The sequence below is a fragment of the Heliconius melpomene genome, chromosome 7, assembly GCF_056956725.1.
Source record: "Heliconius melpomene rosina isolate 202511_hmr_F chromosome 7, ASM5695672v1, whole genome shotgun sequence".
NCBI lineage: Eukaryota > Metazoa > Arthropoda > Insecta > Lepidoptera > Nymphalidae > Heliconius > Heliconius melpomene.
The window spans coordinates 8,481,039-8,509,008 of record NC_140395.1 but is presented as its reverse complement, the minus strand read 5'-3'; the positions used below and the strand labels follow the sequence as shown (position 1 = coordinate 8,509,008).

At 33.6% G+C, this 27,970-nt stretch overlaps 1 protein-coding gene across 5 annotated transcripts; it reads left to right on the top strand.

Moving 5' to 3' along the window:
• Positions 1-26: 26 nt before the first annotated feature.
• On the top strand, positions 27-27,822 carry Mrtf (Myocardin-related transcription factor). Of its 5 annotated transcripts, XM_085188721.1 has the most exons (8): positions 27-228; positions 12,048-12,106; positions 15,332-15,377; positions 20,854-21,073; positions 21,186-21,337; positions 22,705-22,770; positions 23,075-23,208; positions 23,299-27,822. In XM_085188721.1, exons 3-8 carry the CDS (start codon positions 15,356-15,358, stop codon positions 25,375-25,377), a joined length of 2,673 nt encoding a protein of 890 aa, XP_085044847.1. In that variant the 5' UTR covers positions 27-228; positions 12,048-12,106; positions 15,332-15,355; the 3' UTR covers positions 25,378-27,822. The 5 variants fall into 5 exon arrangements, with proteins under 5 accessions (XP_085044847.1, XP_085044848.1, XP_085044850.1 ...); XM_085188722.1 differs by lacking the exon at positions 12,048-12,106; XM_085188724.1 differs by lacking the exon at positions 15,332-15,377.
• The last annotated feature ends 148 nt before the right edge of the window (positions 27,823-27,970 follow it).

Genomic DNA, 27,970 nt, shown 5'->3' with positions numbered 1-27,970 from the left:
TAATTTACGTATGGTGATATATTTTCAAATTTTACACTGGCAATTAGTGACAATTTCAATATGGCAGAAAAGCGTAAAGAGAATATCTATCTATTCTTTCTTTATGCCAAAATAAAATAATTTGTGACGTGGTGTAACGGAATTCATATAATATTTCGAACATACAAAATATATTTTCGAATGTTATTATTGCAATAAGGAAAACTTTTATGAATAATCTTTAGACAGGTAAGTTTATTTTTTTTTATAAGCCGCCCACTTACAATCTGCTTACTTTTATATAAATTTATTTGGATTGACTGTTTATTTTGAAGTAAAACGTGATTATTTAAATTGATAGCTCATGAGTTAATTCAAACATGTAGGTTAGACATATTTGAACTTCGGAATTATGTTAAAAATGAGTTTATCAGCTACGTATTAACAGCAAGTTATAATTATCGAGTTGACTAAGTATAATACAGATAGTAGGTATATGTATAATTCTTTAATGACAACTTTTCTTACTCAATGATAAACCGGTTAAATTAATCGTTGAAATTTACAAATACTATGCAGATACAATTACGCTCACTACTTCAATGAGGTAATATTAAACCATTAGAGAGGCAAACCATTTACAAAAAAAACAATATTGGAATGAAATATATTTATCATATATATTTTTATATTAAAATATCCTTGCACATAATTGCAATATTTTGCATGTATATACACTTACTAAACACTTCCAATAAGAGTTACTAAACATGTATTTATTTTGACTAGTATTTGAAGATTAGTATAACTAATTATTAATATAACACTACATATGATATGATTGTTGTTCTGAAATCTTAATAAGTATATTTATAGACTCAAATTAACTTTTTTTTTTATAATTTATACCATTTTGTTTTTCTCCTAAAATATAGTAAATTAAAAATTAGAGATAAGCACAATAATAAAAAAAAATATTTTTATTTTTAAAATGTAGGCCAACTCATACACTAAATGTTTAATATTTTTTTAATAGTTTTGTTGCTGCAGATATGCATATAACAAACAAACTCGCAACTATATGTATGGCCTTTTTACTGTTAAATAAAACTAATTTGTATAGTTATAGATTTGTATGCAGTAAAGTAGGGATAGAACAATGAAATCTCTATTATTTGCTAACTATCATCAGTTAATCTATAAAACTCAGTAATATATTTATGGTTATGAAGAAGAAAATGAATGCACTTTTGCCATAAGTCCCAGGTCATGCTCTAAGCTCATCACCTTGCAACATTATCTAATGAATCTTTGGAATGCTAAATAGTTACTTCTATATCCTTATATCATACCCTGATATCTTTGTCAGAATAAGAAGAAAATGTTATTTATATTAATATAAATATTTCCTGATTATATTCATAATTGGATATAATCTGACAAAGCATCGCATTTTAATGTAAAATTATTGCAATACCTGTGCTCTACAAAGCTGCACATTGTATATGTGCAATTTAAAAAAATTTGAAAATATAATTTCATCAATATCCACAAATTTAAATCATAATAATATTAGTTATTAAGTTCTATAGACATTGTTATAAAATATTATTTATAGTTTTATCAGCATATTACTTCCATAACTCCATAGATATTTTTTTTACATAAAATATTGACACTAAAATTCTTAAGGGAAGTTTAAATACAACAGTGAAAACTGCATTTAAATTTGTTAAGCTGTGTCTGAGATTAGTGTTCCTAAGTCAGCACCTCTAACAACCATTAATTTTTCTGCACTAGGAATATGTCAATCGTATTTTTCCATTTTGTTTGAATTTGTTTGTGGCTGAATACAGTTTAGTTACATAGCATTACCTACATATAATAAAATTGTAACTGATCGCTGTCCATACAGGAAAGATATATGAGAAAAACTATTATTGGGGACTTTTGTCAAATTACAAACTACAATTACAAATATCACCAAACTTTGGTAATAATTGTATTTTGTAGTTTTTGAGTAAATAGTCAAAATTTGTCTCATAGAGTTAAGCTGTGGAACGTTTTGAAATTCACGCGCAAAGATTTAGAACTTTGACTAACCTAACCCTAAGACTAACAGAACCGGACAAACCAGAAAATTTCGCAAATTTTTACGCAACATAGCTTCGCTCAGCTCCACCAGCCGTGCACAGCATTTGACGGATCCTAGTACATATAATCAGATAGTATATGATTTTTTAGTATTGTGTCTCTAAAGCACAATCGGTAACTCATGATGGCATCATAATAGTTACTATTGAAAAATGTCAAAATCATAATATGGATTATGTAAAAGTTCAGAGCAACCGAAATGATCGGTTGTCCAGGGTAGTACCGAAAAGCCTGTGATGCGCGGGCGCCGTTCGCCGCATACACTGCAGTTGAAACTGTGACTCACAGTCGCCGAAAATAACTTGCAAATGGGCGCCGCCTACCGACCAGGGCGGGCGGGCCGGTCGGGCTCAGTGGCTGCCGAGCCGCTAGGGGAACGGTCGGCGTGACGCGTGCGAGTCCCGCTCGAACACGGGTGGTGACGGCCCGGCGCGTGATGCGCCGCCATGCCGGTACGACACCGCGAACTCGGCGACGAGCTCGCACCGCCGGAGCCCAAGCGCTGCAGGCACTGCGACGGTACGGTACTGATTGTATTGGCTAACAAAAAAAATGTTTACATCGATTAACATATTCCAATAATTATGTGCCCCTTAATTTCGTTTGCTGTAATTATTAAACAACTATCTGATATTATATTAATATTCTTAGTCTTTGAGGAATGCTGTGGATCCTAATTGTCTTCACAAGGCATTAACCACGTGTCTTTTTGTTTACGTCTAATATCATTAAAATTGATGATAGTGTATTTTTGAATTTAGTGAAAATAAAAAAAAACCTAGTGTCGAGATTGGTACAAAATTTTGAGTAAAACATTGTAAAGAAGAAAAATACTGTGAGCTATACTTACAGAATTAACAGTACCTATAATATTCAAAGTTGCTAAATATGATTCCATCACAGCTATTTTACCGCTGCTCTTTTTTCATGAAATAATACAAATATTATTGTATTATTTTAAGTATTTTTAAGTAAGTATAATCACTCCAAAAGCCATTCTTATTATACATTCCATGGATAAGAATTGTACTTGTACCACTTCATTTCTTTAGATTATATTTTTAAAATACTCTTTACAAAATGCTACAGTTCGAAAATTACGGGTAGTATTTAGTAATACTATTTATTAGTAGTCGCGGTAGATTATCACCACTAGCAGCTTTGCCCGTATACGATCTATAATACATTTTTTTATGCTGCATTTACGAACAGATTGATATCTCCAATCAAGAACAACTTGTTTTCATAATTCTGAGAAAGTACAAGCACTACGTGGCTGCTTTAGAGGATGTCATCAGCGGCAAGGGCGCCCTAAACCTAGGCTTGCGGCCGTAAACAGAGCGTTGAGTTATTTTAATTTTACATTTTCTCGAAAATTATAAGTCCAAATTACATGCTATAAAAGCCGTGACTTGTCTTAATAAAAGTCTTCTTTATGATGGTACAACCTTCGCTCGTAAATTTCAATATCCATGTCAAATAAAAATTGGTGAAATATCACCTTTCAATTATTTTGTGTCACAAAATGCCTTATCGTGACTTATTTATAAGACATAAAACTAATAGAATATTTCTGCCATACCGTCTACTAACATATTTAGCTATTTTTTCAGCGCACGCGTGAAATATTGTAACATAATGTTATATAGCCTATAGCACTACTGAAGAATGTAGCTTTCATACATAACACAAACAAGTAAATCGGACCAGCGTTTAAACAATAATATTAGTTTAATATATTAGTATAGATAGTTTATGCCATACTTAGTATTAGTTTAAAGGAAAAAAGTACAATTATCGAACAAAATTAAAATTGAAGATGGAGTGCTACAATAAATAAAATAACAATATATAAATATGCTGTTGTTTTCTGTATAATAAATAAATAAATAAAATAAATAAATATTAGAAACAATTTCGGTTAATTGTTCATATATTTAGATTTGTAATATTTATTCATAAAGGATACGGAGTTTATTCATAGAGAAGCGTCCCGCTTGCTCTCACTACACAATTATATATTTTTATTATTTACTAAACTGAACTGCTTTTGTCTCCTAATAACATTAACATTTTAAAGATAATACCTATATACCTACTGCAGACTGAACTCTGGGTCAATTTAATACAACAGCTGTTTATGTTACAGCAGTTTAGTTGAACAAAATACTTTATATTGATATAAAGTTTTTATTTATGAACCGATTGAAATAAAATAAACACTACAAATGTTAGGGAAGCTCAGCAAAATACAATTGTGAAAACTGCATTTATATTGGTTAAACCGTTTTTGAGATAAGCGTGCACAAACGCACATTTACAACCAGGTAAAAATTTAAAAAAATCATAGTCTTGCTTTTTCTCAGATATCTATATGTGGAGACAGCGATCTGTTATATTTTTATTATATGTTTAGATGAGACAATAACCATGTCATAATGAATAACAGCGAATTAATAACGAAAGCTTTGAGGCTATAATTAGCTGTAATTTATTTTGTTTGTTAAAAAAATATAATTTTTCATTCCCTCTAACGCTAATATTTGTTTGCTTAAATGGTCAGATTTACTTGTTTTTGTTATGTATGAAAGCTACATAATAATTTTCCTTATCGTTGGCACTCCGTTCTCTCTGACTACCCCGCTAGAGATAAAAAGGTACGGAACCCAGCTTCAGCTTCACGCTGTATCCCGCACACAGCACGGTAGGCAGAGGGAACTAAGTGTTAAGACACTCCGTTCCCCACTTTCGGCCTCAAATCGTAATAAGTTAAATTAAAAAGAAAACTTTGATTCGGCGCTAAATCTGTTTAACGGCTTGGTTAAGGAAAATTATCTTTAGACCTCTCTTAGTCAGTGGAGTAAGTATTATGTGTCACGAAGCATTCAGAGTGTAAAGTACGTATTATAAATAGGGAGGACGATCCAAACTGAGACGCCTTATGTAACGAAAGCTCGTAAACAAAACGCTACTAATACAAACTTTGATTCACTTGTCCATTATGCAATCTTTAACAGTTAATTTAAAAAATGAATGTCAACTACAATTTTTAACCGACTGCCGTAAGGAGGTTATCAATTCCATTGTTTTTTTTTTTCACGTTTGTTATCTCTGATATTTGACTGGGTGAACCAATTTTAATGATCCTTTTTTTTTACTTTAAAGTTCTTATTGTGGTCCTCAATTTCATTTGGTCCATTTCTGTAAATGGTAGATCAAGAAAACCTCTTGAGAAAAACACATAATAAGTCTTAAATTTGCATTAATTATGTGCGCGAAAAATGGAAGAATTACGATGATTCTTTTTTTATGTGAAAGTTTGGTTAGGTTCTGGTCATAGGACCCAGTTGAAGTCGGTTTCTTTTGTTAAAAATTATTAATATTATAGTACTTAAGACAGTGCTTCCTTGTACAAGATTTCCTTAATTTCACATTGCTATGTTAAAATGACTACCACAAAGCTTTTTCTATTATAGAAAGATGTAGGATATAATTTTGTTAATTACTTTGAAACCTATTGTGATTCTGCGTAAAGTTTAAATTGAGAAAAAAAAAAGAAAAAGGTTGAATTTGAAGTTCCAAACTACTTTACTGAATCAAATTATTCTTCTATATTGTAGAAGATAGAATAAAAGAAGAGCACATAGATATATTTATTGAATGTATCGTTGATGTTGAACTTGAACATAATAATATGCCACATGGCTTGTATGCGTTACGCTCTCACGAGGGAGTGTTGTTGATTGTACGCAATGTTTCAACAGGTGTGTGACAGCGTTGTAGTCCTCACGATGCCAATGCCGAGCACTGTTGTTGCTATTGATTACAGTGACCCGATGGCTGTGTGTGTGCTACATCAACACTGACCATTTATTTTATTGAATTATATTTATGATGCAATTCCTTTTATAACTGCCCTTCTGAGTTTGTCCTTAAAAAAATTAAATTAATATAGGGCAATATATAATTTGATAAGAAATGTGTAAATTAATTTAACACATATACCCCCTTAAGAAAAGTACCGTGGAATTTGTGGGTAGGGTAGAGTATATAGTAGAGTAATATTATTTAAATAGCTAAACTTACTATAATTCGAAATATTTGAAATTGGTGATGAAAAATATTTGTTTTTCTTCCTTTGTAGAATTGGTTAATTTACGACAACTTTTATGGCCCCTTATTGTAAACAGTGATCTATGTTCAAATATATTTTGTTATTTTCCCATAGAAATAATTTACAAGAAGTGTTGGTTCAACATTTTTCTCCATTGACATCATGTTTTGTCAGATTGTAAATAGTCGGTGAATTCAGACATTTTCTCGTTTCTCATATCGATCCTAGTATAAAAATTATGAATTTTCATCCAAGAAAATGAATCTATTTATGCACCGAGCGTTGGCGTATATAGCTGGTAGGTAATTCTGTCGCACATAAGAACGGAATGTTTGTTTTGAAGAATCACAAACAGTCGTTATTATAATTCACAGAAATGAAACTGAAATACAACCTACAATTAGTATTAAGCTAAAACCACCATACTCTGATGGAATCGATTCTTAGATATCAATATTTCTCAAACTCCACCTCTAACCCCAAGGTTAGGCAGTTTTTTCGTGTGTTGGTGCAAAAATATAGAGGAAAAATAGTGTTATTGGATTCGTCGGTTTGTTTTTTCTTAACATTTTATATTACTAAAAAAAATTGATAAATAATATTTGTTATTCCGTTTCATTTTAAATGGCGTCATATATATTTTCGTATTTAACTTGTATTAGTATTGTTTATATCACTATTGTCCCCCAAATAAGACCGCGACAGTTTATGGGTTGCAGTTAAATATACTCGTCTCGGTTTGTTGTTACAAATAGAATTTTGGCACAGGTTATCTGTGTGTTGCGTAAATCATGTGTGAAAACACTTGTTTTTTAGCAATTGTTTTTCAAGTAAACACATTGGTTGTAGTTCCGTTATCCACTCTGAGGGAAGATTATGCTCCATATTATATAGTAGCAGATGCGCGCAGCTTCGCCTGCTTATTTGGACCCTTAGGAGTGAATTCTAATAAACCATGAAACACGTGGTCAGTGAAATATTTTTTAGAGTCTAAATTTTAATGAATTATTCAAGTTCAGTAGTTATCATTACTGTTGAAAGTGTTGAGATAGTGACTTCGAAGTGATGTGTCGAAATATTTTCTAATCTTTATTATTGTCCAACGCCGGTCGGCGTCCATGGTGCCAGGTTATTATTTAAAAATGAGAGGAAGTGTTTCTTACTTCCATTTCTTTTCTTAAGTTCGGCCTAAAACTCATTTCCACGTAAATAATGAATAGCATAATAATAACATTAATTAGATAATGATAAATAATATGATCAGGCGTTTTGAATTTTTTCGTTTAATGAAAATATTACGGGTGGAGTATGTTGGTGATAATGAAAAATTAAATAAAAACTAGTAAATTTGGATTCCAGAGGGAATCTAGTGTTAAGACACTCCATTCCCCACTTTCTGCCGAATTCTGGGGGCAATGCGTGTTGAGTGGCAGAACTCAACGCAGGTAAACGCTAGTAAAAAATATTTTCTGTTAAGATGATATCAACTTAAGTCGCAAATAGGTATTATGTTGTATCTGTCGTTTTATTTATACCTTTTATTTCCTATACACCTGTTTGTTGTAATTAGCATTTTAACTCTTAATTAATATGGACGACCTATATCTAATGCACTCTACTCCATTATTTATTTAAGTTTGCGGCACAAACAAAAAGCACAGTAATGATTAAAATTGGTCACAATTACTTATATATGTATTTCTAAAGTCATATTACTATACGTATATTAGATTATTTTTTAGTAATTATATACAAATTATTTATTGTGATAATTTTTTCTCCACAAAAAAACTATATATGTTTTTAAAAAGTAATTAGTAAAGCCGTCCTCATTCTAAATCTACCTTGACCTCGTTGTGTTGCTTTACGATGTTCTATCCAGTTTTATACTTTTCTTTCTAAACACAACTCGTAAAACGGCAGGTGGTAATTTTGTTAGAACAATATTATTTCTTTAACGATAATCTGTATTGAACGTTATAATATTTTTTGTCTTATGTCATTTTTTATCTACGATTCTTTAACATGGATATAAGATTTTAAAATCATTGTTTCAGGTATTTGTCCGAATGCTGTTAAATTTCAGTATCTTTTGCGCAGGCCTAATAGCTATACAGCAAAATAAATATCATTCAAATCTAACAGACAGAAAAAAAATTAAAAAAGATCATATTGTCTTAGTATTTTTACATCTCCGTAATTTATTTTTCGTAAATATAATTATTTATTATAGAGACTGTTAACTACTATTAAATAATAGCACCGCGCTTAGATTAAATGCTTGAAATAAAATAGATGTAACTGTGAATTAACCCTAATGGTATTATTTATTAAAAATGATACGATACGAAGCCTTAATCAACTATAATATATTGTTTAGTTAAAAAATTCCTGGTTTTTGTTTTTTTTTTAAAATTTATATACAAATACAGAAAACAATACATTCTATAAATACAACATTTTCAATTGCACACAGAAGTTTGCCAAATAATTTGGCAAACTAAGCCGTCCAATAAAAGATAGGAATGCTCACTCAACAACACCATATAACTCCAAATATTTGATAGTGCTATCAAAATAATTGAAACGTTCCTTGTGTCAAGATTCGTATATTTAGAAATTTAGCTTTCGATGTTATTGTTTTGAAAGGATATTTATTTTTATAAAGAGTAAAATATCTACCGCCATTAACGATTTCGCAATACCGCATTTTGAAACTAGGTATTTATTTATCATCGTGGAGCTGGTAAATTAGGGCAGCAATTTGTTTTGACGTTTTTAACAATATTAAACGGCCGCCTATTCATTATTATATTTTTTTTAAATTCGACAATTGCAACACTTAAACTTTATAGTAGATATAGTAGTAGTACGGTAAAATTCTTTAATTTTCATAGTAATTGTATAGGTAGATAGATAAACTGAACAAGTGCTAGTCGGAGTTCCATACCAATTTCATTATTTTAGGTCATCGGGGGGTACAACTTATGAAAATTGACAAACAATACAGTTTGTATTGTAAGTTCTCATTTTGTGCCAAATGTAGGTCCGCAACTGTACGTCCACGGGAAATACCTTATAGGTATTGTTTACGCGACGGAGAATATGATTCTTAGAATATGGATTTATATTGTAAATATGGTACATGTATTATGAAATTATGGCCCATTATAGTATTTTTTTATTGTTTACGTTTTTTGCTACTAAATAAAATATGGTATATTTTACTCGTCCGTTTTTCTAAAAATAGGCAAAAAGTTAAACCAAAATACAGACAAACACAACATACTACCAATACCATTTCTTTCGGTTTTTTAATAATTCTTCATAGCATAAGTGTAGCATAACACTTTAATATTGTTAAAAATAATTTCAACATGATTTATGATACAATTAAATATTTACTTATATTGATTTTATGTATGTATGTACTTTTATATGGGTATGTAATTAAGTTATGCTGTAATTGTGTCAGTGCACACGTGCCTGGCGGAAATATTAAGTTTGTTTAGCTTGCAGATTTATTTTTGTCTGTGCTGTGTCGCTTGGGGGCGTCATCCTTTTCGACCGTTTTCGCTTCGGCCGAGTTTGGTACACTGTGATTTGTTCGCAATCTATTGCACCATATTACTTAAATTTAATTTGAATAATCGAATTCGTGAACGCTGGCGTCCTCCAGGGCTGCGTGTTGTCCCCTGCGCTATTTCTCTTATATATCAATAACATGTTAATAGATTCTTGCATTCTTCATTCATTCTTCATTTCATTCTTGCATTGCTATGCAGACGATAGCATAGTGGATGCAGTATAGTTTGACCGTGCAGGTCTTTCTCGAGAAAAGGCTGAGCAGTGCCGAAATAAACTTGTATCTTCTGTTTAGGCATCCCTCAGGAATGTCGTAGGTTGAAAGGAACTTGGTTAAATTCGACCCTCAGAAGACAGAAGTTAACCACTAAAAATACCCCACTTATCGTGGTCACACGATAAAGTCTTCCAAGACACTCCGTTTATAATCGCGTCCAGTATTAGCATAGTGGGTCTGGGTTCGAATCTATTATATACAAGTAAATTTAATAAGTAAAAAATAATTACTAAACATATTACAAAAAACTTCTAATATACTGCGATTAAATTCTCAAACTATGAAAGCGTGAAAGGATTAGTGGTCTAAAATAACGGCTATTTTATGCACCTGTCACTCGAGCACGTCCAAGAACAACACAGTGTTTCAATTCAACTTTGCTACATTTTAGTTACGAGTCTTGTGTTAGTCAGTCGGAATATTAAATAATATTTGATTTATACTAAGCTCTAAAGATCATTCATTTTATATGAATAAACACAATCTGTGGTGCTGCGAATATAAAGTTGTATACGAAGAAGATAAATTTAAGAGTTGAGTGTTGGCCGCCAGACAACATCCACCGTTCAAAATGCCAACTTGGGTACCGTAATGTACATTAGTTAGGCCTGAGTTCGCGTTCCTTGGTCCACCGCCAGAATGACCGATCCTTTTGGCTTGTCGATACGCCGCTGGTCACAGCGAGCACTTCATGAAATAGTGTCAGTTCAGAGATTAACGAACTTGATTCGCTTGACCTATTAAATTAATGGAAGTTTCTTCATAAATAATCTCATTGCAAACACGTAGCCTAGCTATAATTTATATTCATATTTTAACTGTTCACGTAATTTTGTTAATTTTCATCGCCACCTAGTTGAATTAATTTTGATAGAATATCACTATAGTTTTTCAACAATTTCACAAAGGAGTCCATACTTGATACCTCAATATTAATAAAAATACATTAAATCAAATTAAATCAGCTTCACGCTGTATCCCGCACACAGCACGGTAGGCAGAGGGAACCTAGTGTTAAAACACTCCCTTCCCCACTTTCTGCCGAATTCTGGAGGCATTGCGTGTTGAGTTGCAGAACTCTATAAGTATTAATAAAAATAATTTAATATAAGTAAACGATAAATGTACCCTAATTAGGTGTCTATCTACGTTTATTGGTACGGTCATGACAAACGTATGTCTTCATATAAATGTACATTTATTATTTATACATAAATAATATGCACAGAAGGAGAATTGAGATTTATTTACAATATTTAACATTTCTTTTGTATAATATATTAAGATATATTTAAAGTATAATTATTATACACGAAAACATTAGTAGATTTACCGTTCTACAGTAAATCTCATTGTAATAATAAGTCTTAGAGTAACCTTGTGAGACCCATGCGTGTTGACTTGAGGGTTAGTTTACGACGCACTGCGCGTGGGCCAGACCGTATCGTCGCTGTTGGCGTAGCGTAATTGACGTAGCTGTCAGGCTTGTTTACTTGTTATTGCTCTATTTGCGTGTAATTACTGAGAAATTACACTGATTCTATTTTTTTATTATATGGAAATTATATAAATAGGGAAATATTCTTTTCCATCCATCAGCCTTTTAAGGTCCACTGCTGGACATAGGCCTCCCCCCCCGCTCGCCACTCCGTCCGGTCCTGCGCCCTTTGAATCCAGCGGGTTCCCGCTGTCTTCTTAAGGTCGTCGGTCCACCTGGTGGGCGGCCTGTACTCCTTTTGCCGAGACATATTCTTTTAATACAGATTAATACAAAACAAACTGTACAAAACAACAGATTAATACAAAATAAAAATAATTAACTGAAACGTAAGGATTGCTTAGTAAATAATTAAAAGCATTTTACTAATTTGAAACAAGTAACTACAATGTAATGCTTTGTACTAGTAGTAGTACTAATTGTTTATTTCATATTTTCAGGTAATTAACCTTCACATTCCTCTTTACTGAATGGCTAAATGCTTGGCAACAATAGATCGGTAAGTTCAGACATAAACATTAGGTAACTAGATTTGTAGTGCCATACGAGTGTATGTATGTATGTGAACTATCGAATGCATGTCGGCGAAGCAACTACAAATCTTAGATAGAGTAAAAGTAGTTTGTGAAAATATTATTAAGAATTCTGTATTGAATTTGTATTATATATCTGTAAAGTGTCCTAGAAACAAGCTCATCTCGAATAATATTTCTATTGTCAGTGCCTACCTACTAAATTTAACAATAGGCCTTCAGCTCTGTGTTACAAATAATAGAAAATTCATACAAGAGATGATGTAGAAGATATCATAATGCCTAGATAAATATAGTATATCATGAATTCTGTAAAACACTTATTTCAGCAACAACTGTTGCTATACTAAATGGGAGAGATTCAGCTTACACCTACACATTGGTAAAATCAACGCCTGTAACATCAATAAATTTATTTTAAAATATTTTTAAATTTTATTTTTTCGTAATATAAATTTGCTTCCTTTGCTAGTGGTGTTAACTTTTTTTTTTAAATAATCTACTTTGCCATTTATCATTTGAAATTTATTTAATCTCTATTTCCTACTGTGAGTATATTAACGCATAGGTATTTTATAAATGCTTGTTTTTGCATCTCAAAAATAGATCGGTCCACTGCTTTGCTAAATAATAAGAAAAAGCTCGGGATTGGCCGTGTTGTACGAAATGACCATCCTCATCAATCAGCTGCTTGGAATGAGTCCAAGATTTTTTCCACGTTTAGGTTTCGTAGTTTAGTTCAATAATTTTACTAGCTCTTGTCGCTCCCGCATATCTTTACAGTTTTGTTTTTTCGCATTTACTTTCTACAATAGCTACAAAGCCTTTTTACTACCGTGGTAATGCTTAACATTTTGAATATATATATATTTGTTTTGCTGTATTTAGTTTCAGCTTCTATTGTGTTACTAACGAATAATCAATAATTTAGTAGAATTATTTTTTGTTGTTTAAAAGACATAATGTTTACGTCGCGGCGTTGAATTCCACCAGTCAACACGCAATGGTAATATACGAAAACCAATTTTTTGGTCTGCCAAGAAAACTGCTGTTTAAAATTAAGACTACTTTCCGAGAAACTTAAATAAATGCTAGCAAAAGTTATACACAAATTAGAGTTGTGTTGACCTATTTAAATATGTCATCTTGTCACACGTGTACTTAAGTGATATTCTTGCCTTGTAGTAGCTGCTTTTTCAATGAACAGTTGCTTCAATATCTTTGAACGTAAAAGGGTATCAGTGTTGTCATCAATATTAAAAGTGGTGCTATACTTTATTTTAATTATTTGGAAATTTAATTGTTACACCTGCTTGTATGTCATAAGCAACGATCTTCCTATTCAGAGAAGGGGGCCATTGAACTTTTGCTCCTTATTTAGATTATAGAAGTGGTGACGATGACCGACCCAAATGGGCCGCACCCGCTTTGCGAAATACGAATTATCACTTCCGTAATCTATACCTGTATTTTTATTATTTAGGCCGTAATTTTACCCTATACCCCATATCTATCTACAACTGCACGAGAAGTCCGCTATCTATTAATGAGATCACGTACGAATCTTACTAAGAATTGAATATAAGTTCTACAATATAAGAAAAAGAATATAACGCTTTCCTAAAAATATATATTTTTGGTGCTGGGGCAGTGGGCACTCTCACTGCCACACTTTTATTGTCAACATGCTATTTATGTTACACATTACACAAAAATATTTAACGTCTTGATCGAAATCTTAAATGTATACTTATAAATTTATATTACGTTGTGTTATTAATATTTTCGAAATATTTGAAGAGTATAAGAAAAGTAAAGAAAACAAAAAAGAACTAAACATGTAAACATAAAATGAGGTTCAAATATAATACTTTTCTCTGAAACGTCCGAATGGTTGAGGTAGATAAGAAAAACTTCTATATTGCCAATAGTCGCCAAAACTCTGCCATGAAATAGTATGCGTCGTTTAGATGGAGTTCAGAAATAGACCCCGGAAGCGTCCAAGCGACCTGTTTGGTATTTGTTCAACGTTGACCTAAAACAGAACTCGCTTTGCTCGTTTGTTATTCGCGTGTCCCGCCCAACTGGCTAGCTCGTCCACCTTTTCTTTAATCCATCATTCCTAAGTGCTTTTAAGAAGAAACTTATAGTTATCCCTAGAATTCGAGAAGTTCTTATTTAGTATGATAATAATATTCCTTTACATTTTTATATCCTGAACTCGTAAATTATTTTTTTTATCGATAATGCGATACCCAGTACCACCTTTTTTCGGGGTGATCTGAGAGATGAGATTCTAATTGCTAAGACGCTTTTAGTGCTTCTTCTAAATCTTATTTATAAAGCTGAAGTATTTTTATATCATTCGGTTGTTTCAATAGAGCAAACAGAAAAAAATATTAGTTTGTTTAATATAGATACAAAATTACCATCCTTCTACAAAGTATTGTCTAGCGGCACAGTGCCAAATTGTGGCACAACGTACAATATGACAAATGAATGGACAATGTCACGTGATCCACTTCCAGAAGATTATGATCTGGTTTACGTGAAATTACTAGTTCTTGCTTTGAATATCTTACAATTGTTTCTGGAAAATAACTATTGGCTTTGTCAAACCCGTTTATTAGACTTCCGTTTATTTGATTTGGTCTACTTAGTTTTCATCCCCATTATTTGTTGTGAATTTGTTTTTATACCTGTAAATACCTTTGCAATTTATATAGTAAGTTAATATGTGTACTAGTAAATTATTATAGAATAAAAGGAGTAAAAGAATAAGTTTTTTAGACGCTAGATACGTACAATAAAAATCTATCAGAATTAAATGTTTTCTCAAGCTGACAAGTAATTTGGCAATTTGTTACTTCGCAGTTACGACAGGTCTTATAATGTTGCCAAAAAATGAATTTTATAGTGCTATCATTATACACTAGGTAGAACAATAAGCGTTATTGTTAGAGCGAGTAATTATAATTAGATGTATTTCGTTGCTAGTTGTCTTTAGTTTAAAATGGTAGCTTTAAGCTTCGTTCCTCCTGGTATTGGTATAAGGTAGCTAAATTATATGCACATTTATGCTTTGTCGTAGTTTCTGTTATTGATATTATTGAGGCTTTCTTTTGTGTAATTTTATTATTATTCGTTTAACTTATATACATATATTTAATCCTCCTATGTTTCTGTTACAGGCCTTTACTTTTTAAGGATTTACGATGAAGATTTTAAAAATAACAGGTTAGGTATATTAATTTGAAAATTACTAAAGTTAAAATTTTGCACTTTCTTTTTATTTTTGGTATTTAGGCGGTGATATTTTGTTGTGGAAGTTTTATTAGAGTTAAATGTTTTAATAATTCAGTCGATATTTCCAGAACTGAATTGCTTTTACGAACTTAGGGAAGTTTAAATTGGTACCAGCAAGCAACGGTACGAATTTATTTAATACTTCTTTAATTTATATACGCAATTTAATCGGAATTAAGTAATAATTCAATAAAATAAGGTAATTACTGTTGTCCCATTTTAAAGCTGTTAAGGAATGGTAATAGGTTGTTCGTAAATTGACATTCATATTCAAATATTCCTCACTCACCAGTTAATATTATTCCGAAAATATAACTAAACTCTAAATATTATTTTCTACAATATGTAAGACAAAATAGTGATTTTATTATAAGTAAAAAATAGACAAACTGCTATTTTTATTTATGTTAAGTTAGACAAATATCTTTTTTTTTATGAGAATATATAGTCATTATTTTTGTGACATGTTAACATTGTTGGCATCCAAAATCGATTTAAATTGTAGAGAAAAATACGACTTACATTTTATGTTTTTCTTTAATAATTATAGATGTCTTCTTTTATATCATTCGCGCAATGCGGGGATAAAATAAAAAAATAATGATAATTCTAAATGTTAGATACGTTCCTGTTTCCCTATTGGAGATTATTAGGTACGCAGTAGAGCTTAGCTAATGTGTAAAGGATTTAACTTTATAGATAATTGTCACAGCCTCAAAGGTAACGATCGAAATGGTAAAAATACTACCGCTATCAATGGTCAACTAGTGATTTATTAAGAAAATATGCAATATGTTTTTTCTTTGTTTGTAATCCGTTGTTATGTTACCATTTAAGTGGGCGCCGCATACCACCGGTTGCGTAACAGGGCTGGCAGCGGTTATCACTCTGTACGTACGTACGCTTAGTGCGAGCGCTAAAACTAGTGTAATTTTGTGTATTTTTACAGCTGCAATTCTGTATAGGCAAATCTTCGTATAGCTGTAACTGTATTCCGACAATAAACAGGCGGCCGCTGTTGCCGACTCGCTGAAAACATCCTTTTACGTCATCACTCCGTTATGGTTACCGCTACAGAATATGCTTAGATATGTCTTAAGAGACCCACCCTATTTTATATTATTTAGGCTTATTCTTTTTTCTATTTAAAATTTTTTAGTTACGTCATTGTTTATTCATATGTGCATTATATAAATAAGAATGCATAATAATATAATAATTGAGTGTCCTACTCCTATATGATAATTATTATTTCTTTCATACTAAAAATAAATGACGTTTGCAACGATGACTTATAAATATTGTCGTCAGTGAGCAACATTCGTTGAAATATACACAACACGCGTATGGTTGCTGGCAATTCATTCATCGACTTACAAAGTCAATTGAGATCCGAATTTAGCGTAGCGCAGAAAGCCAAACCTATTTTGTGTTGTGCAACGTGTACGCTTCTGAACTGCTATCCTGCTGCCCATCATTCCATATATCGATATATTTAATGTAAGTCATTTATCAAATTTGAAGAGGATCATCTTGACGCTGCGCCGCCTAGTTTGTTTTGACGTGCGCATGCGCATTTCCAATTATTTGGTAGTTAGGATGTTTGGGCTATGACATGGCTGGTCTGGTCGATTAAAATTATTTAATATGATTTTATTTTAAGCAGTTATTTTCAACAAGTGTACAGGGAGAGGATTTGTTTCATTTATGTGGCCGAGCGACAAGTCTAGCAGCAATGAGTGGAACGAGGTCACTTGTTGCTGTTTTCAGATTCGTTCCACAAAACATATTTAGTGTGATATTAGAGAAATTAACTCTGAATAGTATCTGAAAAGCTTATTCTTAAATATAGACATAGAATTACCAATAATTATGGCTAATATTATTGTAGCACAAGATGTATTTCGTGCCTTATTTTATTAATGATACACATAATATTATTATGAATTAGATGCAGTACCGTCTTAGGACATGTCAGGATTCTAAGACACACGTGAACTTTGTGGCCGGTTGAAAATCAAATACTTCCAAATTATAACAGACCTATAAATAAAATATTGATGTTAAAACAGAATTATAAGTAAAATATTGATGATGATGATTGATGAGATTCCCATCTGATTTGGTACAGTAATTGTTTCTTTAACAGTTAATGATTTCGTAGAGTCATATAATCTATGAGATTATTATGTAAGGCGTAACAGATAAATTTAAAGAGTCCAAAAGCAGTAATATAAAACGAAAACTGGAAATTTATATTATAAATATAAACTATTACAAACTTGTATTTGTAGTAATTTCATACATAATGAGTGCATAAGCCCGCAAACACAAGGCTTGTCAACTTTTTACGTTGTAAGCCTAACCTGCTTCCCGTTGATCTACAATCCTGAAACTAGTATGAAATCTTCGGTGGGCAAGTCCGACTCGCTCTTGTCCGGTTCGTTTACTTTTTACCTCTAAATTGTATAATAAACGAAGTTATCTATTCAATAATAATAAGGATTGTATTGTGTATGAAGGATAAAGTAAATGTGAATGGATATAATATGTTAATTAGATAAAAAAATATAGGCGGTAGGCGGCGCCCACGTGGCCATTGCCGCGTGCATGTATAATGTCACTCTTTTATCCTTCGAGCTCTTTACGGAAGTAAATTTAATGATTCTCCGTAACTGACCTAGCTGACTGTTTAATTTTTATCACTTTCTCGAAGATTCTAAGATCGATATTAAAATGTAAAACACCCTTCACATAAGGTTAACGGTACGATAAACTGTAATTGTTAAAAGGTAAATAATTTATTAATTATACATAGATAATCATAGTTGAGATATATATATAATACTTACATATATGGTAATACTTTTAATATGTGTGTAAACTGGTATTGCGGAAATCTTATATGATGAAGACTGGCGCCAAAAGATATAGTCTATTATTGCATTTCTTACGGCAATTATTGTACAGTGAATAACTAACCAAGATTAGAATCAATTCTGCATGTGACTTTAAAAGTAGGCTAATACTTACAATTCTCTTATAGGAATCGTTTGTTATGCTTTTAACCAACTTCGAAAAAGAAGGAAATTCTTAATTTATCGTTATTATTTATATTTGAGAGCTCTTGACTGGATGAACCGATTTTAATTGTTATTTTTTTATATGAAAGCTAGTGCTTCCCGGTATGACCCCATTGCAGTTTGTTTAGTTCTGACAATGCCACCCATGACAAAAGCATGTACTTCAAAGGTAGTTTGATGAGAGTTTGGTTAGGTTTTCTGATTATATTGTCATGGATACCCCATGACAATGTAACGGTACTGTTCAATTTTTGGGAACCTATCTACCGTAACATCGTTATAGTCAAGAAATTGTCGTAGTTGAAAAGTACGTTGATATCTTTTCACCTTGAAGGTTTGTGATAGTCATTAGGGATCTGATGATGAAACAAATGATACTTAAGGATACTTCTAAACTGTTTGCCTGATTAACTTGTGTTTAGACTTAATGAACCCCCCTAATTAACTTGCGTTTAAACTTCATTAATTTTAAAAAAATAATAGAATAAATAATGAATCTATAGACAATTTTAATTCTTATTCGCGCCACAATAAACATAACAACATCACGCTTAAGCCGACTTAACAATTGAAATTATAAAATTTTTAAATTAGATCTCTAATAGACAGCGCTGTATTATTTTCAACACAAAATATACCTGTTTATATTTTGTGAAAAAGAAATATCACACTATCTATACCTATATCTACCAATCAAAATTATAAGAAAAAATAAAAGATTTGGCATCGATAAAAGTCTTGCTTATATTTAGGTAAGTAAAATGAAGGCCATTCCTTAGATGTGGATATATCCAATGCTGTTCTAGAAACGTAGTAGCTGTAACCACTAAAGAATTTGCTTTCGTTCATTGGAAAAATCGAGGCGATAAATTATTAATCTTTTTTTACTTTAGGATTACATAGATAGATAGATAGATTGATATGTCCATTTCTCTGTTACATTTATATTGTTGGAAAGAGAAAAAGGGCACTATATGTATGTTACATATATTAAATGATTATAGACAGACAAGTTTGATTAATTATTTTGTGTGTCTGAAAAATTAAGTTTCCTTAGAAAAGAAAATCTTTTATAATTTAAAAAAAATATTTATTAAAAATATAGAAAATTTATAAAAGTAAAATTACATATTGAGGCCGGCCGTTCTTATTGAAATAGAGAGTGTCTTAACACTAGGTTAGTGTTAGTGCGAAATACAGCATGAAGCAAAATAATAATTATTTACATCATTTGAAAAGTGATTACATCGAATACTATAAAAATAACTTTTGTTGTTGTATATTTGTCAAAAATAATATAACTTGTGTAATCTGCACGTAACACAAGTACATACCTACGTAGTGAGTCAGAGCTGTACACACGTGTGCTGTACAGTTTGTTTAGTAAATTGTATTCTGTATAACACTAGTTAAAATGATTTTGATTTTCTAGTTATATTTGAAAGATAGTGAAAACTAGTAAAATGTAGGAAAAGTTAAAACGTTGATCGAACCTTTATCTATCTATTACTAACATAAATTCTGCAAAAAAATAAATTATAAAGATTAAAATCTCTAATTATATTTTTATAACTTTTAACCTATAAAAATAATTATGAACCGTAACAACTATCTAATGCATGTTTATATACCTATTCGTTAAAGGGACCGAAATTCGAAAATTTTCTTACATTGTAAAATATTGGAGAATAATTTTGAAAAAAATATTCTACAATTAATGAAATAAACGACTTGTCGATTGTTATGTGTTAATATTACATAATATACAAATATTTTTTTATTATATTACGTACAACATGAAATTAGTTTAACTTTTGTTTTAGTAACCCATAAATAACTTGAGAACGCCTATGATTTATTAACTTCCGACTGTTGATGTTCTACAAGTATTAGTATATAATAATTTCTAATTTAGATATATATTTCAAATAACCTTAACATTTCAAAATTCATAAATATAGTACTGTAAAAACATATTATTCAAATTATTTGCTAATTGAAAGGTGAAATAAAAAAATCTTATTATTAATTTGCTTAAATGATATGATAATATGTAACAACAAACACGTAACATTTGGAATAAAATCTATATTGTCTTTGAATCTGTTAACCCATTGAAAGTAATAAATGACACTGGACCATTGCTTCGACACAGGCGCACCTCAGACCTCACCTAATACAAAAACGTTGCTTTCCATTACGTTGTATGTATGTGCGTGATTTTCAATTAAATTTTATGCATTTAATATTTATATCATAAAAAAATCATTTTCAATTCAATTTGTGTTTCGTGTAAAAACTTAAAAGTGGTTGTTACTTTTCAGAGAGTCGTTCATCGTGTGGTGGCGGTGGTGGATCGGAGGGGTCGGAGGGGCGTGCGTCGTGGCGGGTAACGCTAGACCACGACCTGGTGGAAACCCTTAGTGCAATTTATCCGGAGTGGTTCAAGCAGCCGCGACGAGATCGTAGTAGGGCAGCATCGCCCTCGCACTCGCCAGTCTCACCGCGGACCCCCTCGACGCCCCCGGAAGACGACACTTTCAGGTAATCAATATAAATACTTGATGTCCTGCAAAAGGTTTTAATAATTACAATATTATAACTTTTATTATAGTTCATCCGTATATGTGGTAGTATTAATTAATGTGAATTTTAGTTTTTGTAGTTCGGGTGCAGAAGATATGGCTTGTCGTCAAGCGAGCGGCAGTGGCACAAGCGAGCCCCCCAGCTCGCCGCCACGAGCTTCGCCCCCAAAAGTAATTGTCGACGACAGCCCATTGCAGCCGGCGATAGGCAAACATAAAGAATGTAAGTGACATTTCAGCCAAATAACAAACTTGTGCCGCTTCTGTTCTGTTCTGTTCACCAGCATAAGGTACTGCTTTCATTTCTAATTTAAAGAGCAATGTAGTTAATAAAATTACACATGAAGTTCATTTAGCACTATAACTATTGAGAGTAATAACGTGCGCGAATTAAACGAGGTAAACAAAGCTTTGTTATATTTTAATGAAATAAGCCTTACCCAATGCTTTGAAAATAATAAATAACATAAAAATAACAGTGAATAAGCCGTTGCGTGTTTACGTGCACGTAGGACAACAAGTTAAAAATATAGTCAATAACGAATGTCACAACTAGTTTAAGTAGATCTAATATATTTTTGTAGTATCTATAGTCATTGGGTTGCGCTCGTAGAAGTTTAGAATTCTGACTATTACAATACATTAAAAATATTCATATGCAATTGTGCAGCATATAATAGGAGTTTTGATGTTCCTCAATTGCCTTGACTTGCAAATGAAATTATGTACATATTAAAATATATCAAACAGCCCGACAATGACTGAATTGCTATGCGGATCCTAAAATATTTACTAATTCTATTACAACGAAAGACGATAAAATGTTCGTAAAATACATTACGAGAATACACGAAAAATATAGTCGCGAGAGCCATTCTAACGACATCGTTAAATTTTAAGAGAATATATTTTTATTGCGGCCCACGTCATACGACACGTGGACACGTTTACGAGTGTTAATTTATTTAATATAATAAGATGTGGATATATAATTTCACGCATATTTCAAAAGATTAAAAATAACACCAGATAATGGTACACTGCAGTGAGCCCAGTAACCCACAATAAGCATCCCATTGGTAGTGAATGTTTCGTCTGTAATACGGTCGCGGCATAACACTAGTTTCCTTGTGTGCAGTGTTTATTTATATTGGCGCGTTGCCAACGTTGTACGCCCGTCTTTCTGCTCTTTGCTCGTCTACAGCGAACAAGAATATAGTTCTGTATTCACCTTCGCCCACGCCCCCTTCACATCTTTATCGATATAATCGTAATAATATATCGATCGACGTATCGACCGCCGACGCTCGAATACTCGCAGTATGTTACGTCAAAATTCGTCACCTGGCGTCATATTATTCCTTCTCAAATGTGACTCAATAAAATCTAATTGGATCAAAGTAAACATTAATCAAAATTCACCGTACTGGTTAATAATTTATTAGATGTCGGCTGGTTGAAGTCGCATGTCACATATACGGATAAATTGTTTTTAAATACTGCTGTTTGTCCAAACAGGAAAAGAAGACCGTAAATTAATTTAATAATAACAATATATATGATAACATTTAAATATGTTTATTTTTACAGCGTTAAAGGTGAAGCTTTCGATGCGACCACCTCTTAACCAGCTAGTGGCGAAAGGAATCATGCCGCGTAAGTAATAACTAACATAGAGTTATATTTGGGTTCTAAAAGCTTACTATAAGTAGAACAATTACTAATCTACTAATCATGCAAATGACGAGTCTTGGTTAGGCGCCCAAACGCCTGCGCAGCTCCCAACTAAATTTCAACGTGGGCGATGGAATTTTATTTACGGTCTAAACACCACAGCTAATGAGATTTTCTGACCGATTGGCAAAGAAATGAACATTTTTTTTGTTATAGAATACAAACAAATTAAAATTTTGCGATAATTGTCTTGTATATGTTTAACACTAATTTTATTTGTTCACAGCATCAAAAACGCCTCCAGCATTTTTTAAACAAAGAATGCAATTAGAAAGAGCAAAGACGGGAGATTTGCTAAAGGCAAAAATACAGAGTCGACCAGATCGGCAGGAACTTGAAAGAAGACATATACTAGAGCAGGTGTGTTGCGTTACGTTGTTTTTATAATTAAAATTTATAAATAATGTCTTTTAATATAGTGAAAAAAATTATATATATGTGATATTTCAGGAGAGCCATGTAGACCCTAGTTTAGCTGAGAAGCAACGAATGCTAAAGAAAGCACGTCTGGCAGACCAACTTAACGATCAGATATCCCATCGTCCTGGCCCTTTGGAGCTTATTAAAAAAAATATCCTTCATACGGAAGAAACAATAGAAACAGCCGTCAAAAGTGGTGTACTCGCTTTTAAAGCGACTAGCGAGGGTGCTTCCGGGCGTCCACAACATCCATCGTCGTACTGCGGTCCCGTCGAGGAGGTGTCTCCGTCACCCTCGCCGCCTACCACCTTGTCGCCTGCTAGCATCACCGGCGAAGCACAGCATCCTGCGCCCGGGAAAGAGAGGCCGAAGCGCCCCAAGCAAAAACCCAAACAACTTCCAAAGTCCCGACTAAAGTTCCACGAATATAAAGGACCTCCTAATGCACAAAAAGCTTCATCACCTCCAGGCTCCGTTGAGACTCCATATGAGCTTCTCCTCCAACAGCAGAAACTATTGCTACAACTGCACACCGGACAATTGATGCTGCCGGCGTCCCCAGCGGGCTCCTCCGCCGCTTCTGTGGCGTCCGACACCTCCGACACGCTGGCGCCTCCCCCGCCACCTCTCCCGCCTGCGCCCTCCATATCATTAGCCGCGGCGAGGTTTGAAGACATGAAAGTGTCAGACTTGCGTGCCGAATGCAAGAGACGGAATCTTCGCGTTTCGGGTCCCAAGCCGCAACTGATCGATCGGTTGCGCCCGTTCCTTCTGGAAATGCAAGAGGAGCCGCCTCGGTCACCTGTGTCCGTGGCGTCCGTCGCGTCGCCCGAGTCGCGTGCCGAGTCGGAGCCTTCCGAGGATATCGTGCAGTCGCAGCGCCGCCTCATTGAGGAGCTGGAGCGGCAGCTGGACGAATCTCGCCAGCAGCTAGAGGCGGTTCGGCGCGAGGCTACGGGCGCGGCCGCTAGCGACCAAAGCCGCCGCCTGCTACAGGCGCACCTCAGCGTGACGCAACTGCGCGCCAAATTGGACGCGCTGCAGCACGCGCCGCCGCCACCGCCGCCGCCGCGCTACCTGCTAGCCACGCCCGATGCCGCGCCCGACCGCTTCTTGCGACTCTTCACCGTCACGTCTCCGCCCGCCGCTGCCGACGGCTGCGCGGACGCCGCGCCCTCCAAACAGACCAACCAGGCATACATCCTCAACGGGGTTAAAGTAGTCCCCATTGCGATCGTCCCTACCGCGCACTACGAGCCGGAGCACGCGCCTCCTACGCCCGTTGCGCCCTCGGTGACCACCGCACCACCCCATCACAGCGCCGAGGACAGCCAAATAATGGACGACGTGCTCGAAATATTAGTTCAGAACGGTGAGCTTCCACCATCAGCGGTTGGTAATGTGACACCGAATAGGTCTATCGACGCAGGTTACCTGACCGCCGGCTCGAATGATTATACCCCGACGGATATTATGGGAGATGATTTGCTTGGTGAAACTCAATTGCCGGACTCCCTGGACGGTAGTATCCTACAGAGAGAGCTCAGCGATGTCTCTCACCAATTGATGAATCATACGGATTTAAACCATATCAGTAGTAGATGTGACGTTGGCCACTTGTCGGATATTGACGCCGATTTGAACGTCGACATGTTGACAAACAACGAATTCCACACGAACTTTGTCAATTCTGATTCGAGTCCGGGAAACCACGACGACCTATTCGACAGACTGCTCGCGGGCGATGGCGACGAGAGCAACAACGCCATGGATATAGACGTTCCAGAGCGCATGAGCATGACGCCCCTGGCCAACGGAGATCTGCTCGATCACACTCGTGTCGGGTTCGAAGACATGAACGATCTATCGCTGCCGCCCTTCCATAACGAGGACACTCGCCACAACACGTACGACGAGCAAGACTACGAATTCGACTTTAACAACTTCGAGCTGAGTCCCAGTATGAATGTAGATAGCGATACCTGTGATTATATGAACACGGAGTTGATTCCGAACCTGTTCGGTCGCGGCCACATGCCACAGTGCGATCCGGTGCTAAGCGGGGTGCTGGCACGCCCGCCGCGCCCCTCTAGGAAACACTATTCTTAGGAATTGGGGCGACGCTCTCTATACCTATACTATGATCTCTTTATGCCGCATGTTGTCATATCCAACAGTCACAGTGGTCAACCGGCGCTGTGTCATTGTACTCTAGACGTCACCTCAAACCGGCGTTCATGTTTCAAACTACTGGGTAGCGGTTAAATAACTCGCTAGTCTCGTGTCACGCTGTTGTGACACGCTCTTCCAAGGTGGTGACTTAGTAAGCAATAGGAAGTAAAGTAGTTTTTAATTTCATGAAACACATAGTGTTTGCAGTGAGAGGACTGAATGGATACTACTTGGTACTTAATATATGTTTAAATTGCTAGTGTTTAGATAGTTAAGTGATTTGTGTTTTATTTATTAGTGAGTGTTAAGCGCCATTCACCAACACGCGCGCAGTAGTAGTGACATACTTGGCTCACTAACGATATATCCTTATTATTTACTGTGGCATATCTACTTATGTATATAGTGAAAACGTAATAATAATACTCAACATAGTTGTGGATAACTGCATTCCGCCCGATGACTAAAACTTACGGGAAAAAATATCATAAGGGATGATACTTCCTGTACATATTGAGATGGAATTATCATTAAGACCATTTGAGGCCTTGCTAACTTCCCTATTAATAAATGACATTCCAAGTCTTGTTGAATTGCAATTTAGAGCTAATGCAAATATCTATGTCGAAATGAAAGAAAATTGTTTCACGAAAAAGGAAATACGTAATAAATGTTACTACCTAAAAAGTAAACAAGAGAAACAAGTGCATTCACAAGCTATTGTCATGGGTGGGACCAGGTGGGGAACAATGTTAGATATGAATTCATTTAGTTAAAGTAGCAGTAGGGCCAAACTCCAGGCGTACAATAATTTATGCAGGCATTCCTACCTCATTGTTTGTAAATTGTACCTATAACTTCCACTTATTGTTTAAGTCTATAGACCCTTCATAAGTTTGATGTTTGTGTGGTGTAATTGAAACAATGAATATTCTTCTGTTAATTTGTTAAATATTATTATAATAATGTTGTAAAATTATTATAAATATTGTATGAACGTAACATTCTTGAAAAAATATCATTCCAGTGTATTATCTAAAGTTTAGGATAGGTGCACCTTATCTATAATTGTTATTGAACAATGTGCGGAGTGCCTGCATATATTTTTGTGATATTATTTATTTACATGCCCATTTTAAAATACCTACTGATTTTGTTCAAATGTGTGCTTTAGACATGTTTTAGTATATTGTTATTTGGCGTTCATGTTTGAGTTTCCAAGTGAAGAGCACTATCTAGTAACGGAATTAATATGCCATTATTTGCATTTATTTATATTGTTAATTTTTAATACCGATTTCGACAACGAACGTGGCTTCAGAGCCGGATGTGCCAATGTTAAAATGTTTACAAAAATAAAAAAATAAATACTCTAGTAAAAAGTAGTTTACAATTTAAATATAAATTAAATTTCTTTTGTCAATAATGTGAATATCTGTTGGTGGTAATATGTGATGGTACTTTAGGGAGTCAATTAATGTTAAAGTACATTCACATATGGTTTGGTGCTATACATTTATAAGTAATTATAGTTGTGTTATATGTTTTAGTCACAACTTGAAGGTTGCAAGTCCTGATTGAAAATGACACGACAGGACATAGCTATACATATTAACTGACGATGGGAGATGTTTTAATATAACAACTAAAATCAATCAAGTATGTTTTGTTTTTGCTTTACTAAAAATTAAGTAATATTCCATTATCTAAGTAAATTTAAACTAACTATTTTAAAATATTTATTAAATTTCTATTTGCTCATCCAAATTGTACCTATCCATTCTAGCAAATTATTATTTTTTCGTGTATATTTGTATGGGAAGTGTTACGCGTGCTACCGTGATTTACGTAACAGCGTGTGTTTCATTTTGTGAACCACTTTGGTGAATTAGCATAAATTTTGTATTTAACAATAAATAAAGTGAGATTAAAGTTTTGATAAATGTGTATATTGTATGTACTGTATCTGCGTATTTGTTATTGTTGTAATTATTCTAGGAGAGTTTTAACATTTGTTTTCTAATAGTTTATATTCCGAAGTGATATACAGTGCTGAATTTATATAATTTGGCAGTTTACATTAACTAGTTATGGATAGAACTGGCTTCGTTATATTGCTTCCATTAACCAAAATATGTCGTTTAAATTTTTGTATTTACCATTACACTTTGATTTGGTAATATGTATAATAGTAACAATTATATAAACAATAGTAATCATGTAAGTTTTATGGCAGAGCCAAGTATTCATAACTTTGTGATAAATAATCCTGAATGTTAATGTACATTTAGATTTTTTACCTTGCCGTATAATGAAGCCTTGTATATATTTACCAAGCCTTTACTAGTATAAGGTATTGTTGAAAAAATTTTTGACATAAAATGTTGTTTTATTTTTTATTCACTTATGCTCCTTCTTATATAAATAGTTAATAGGCAACACTACATAATATACATAGTTTTGTCATTTCTTTCCCAATTAGATACTGATGGAAATGCCTACACCATAAAACTAAGAAGATAAATAAATT

Excerpts from the sequence above, each read along its gene's own strand:
- Mrtf (XM_085188720.1), top strand. The coding sequence starts at position 2,580 with ATGCCGGTACGACACCGCGAACTCGGCGACGAGCTCGCACCGCCGGAG. Across the intron at positions 2,653-20,853 it reads GCGCTGCAGGCACTGCGACG|AGAGTCGTTCATCGTGTGGT; the intron begins GTACGGTACTGA and ends GTTACTTTTCAG. Across the intron at positions 22,771-23,074 it reads GGCGAAAGGAATCATGCCGC|CATCAAAAACGCCTCCAGCA; the intron begins GTAAGTAATAAC and ends ATTTGTTCACAG.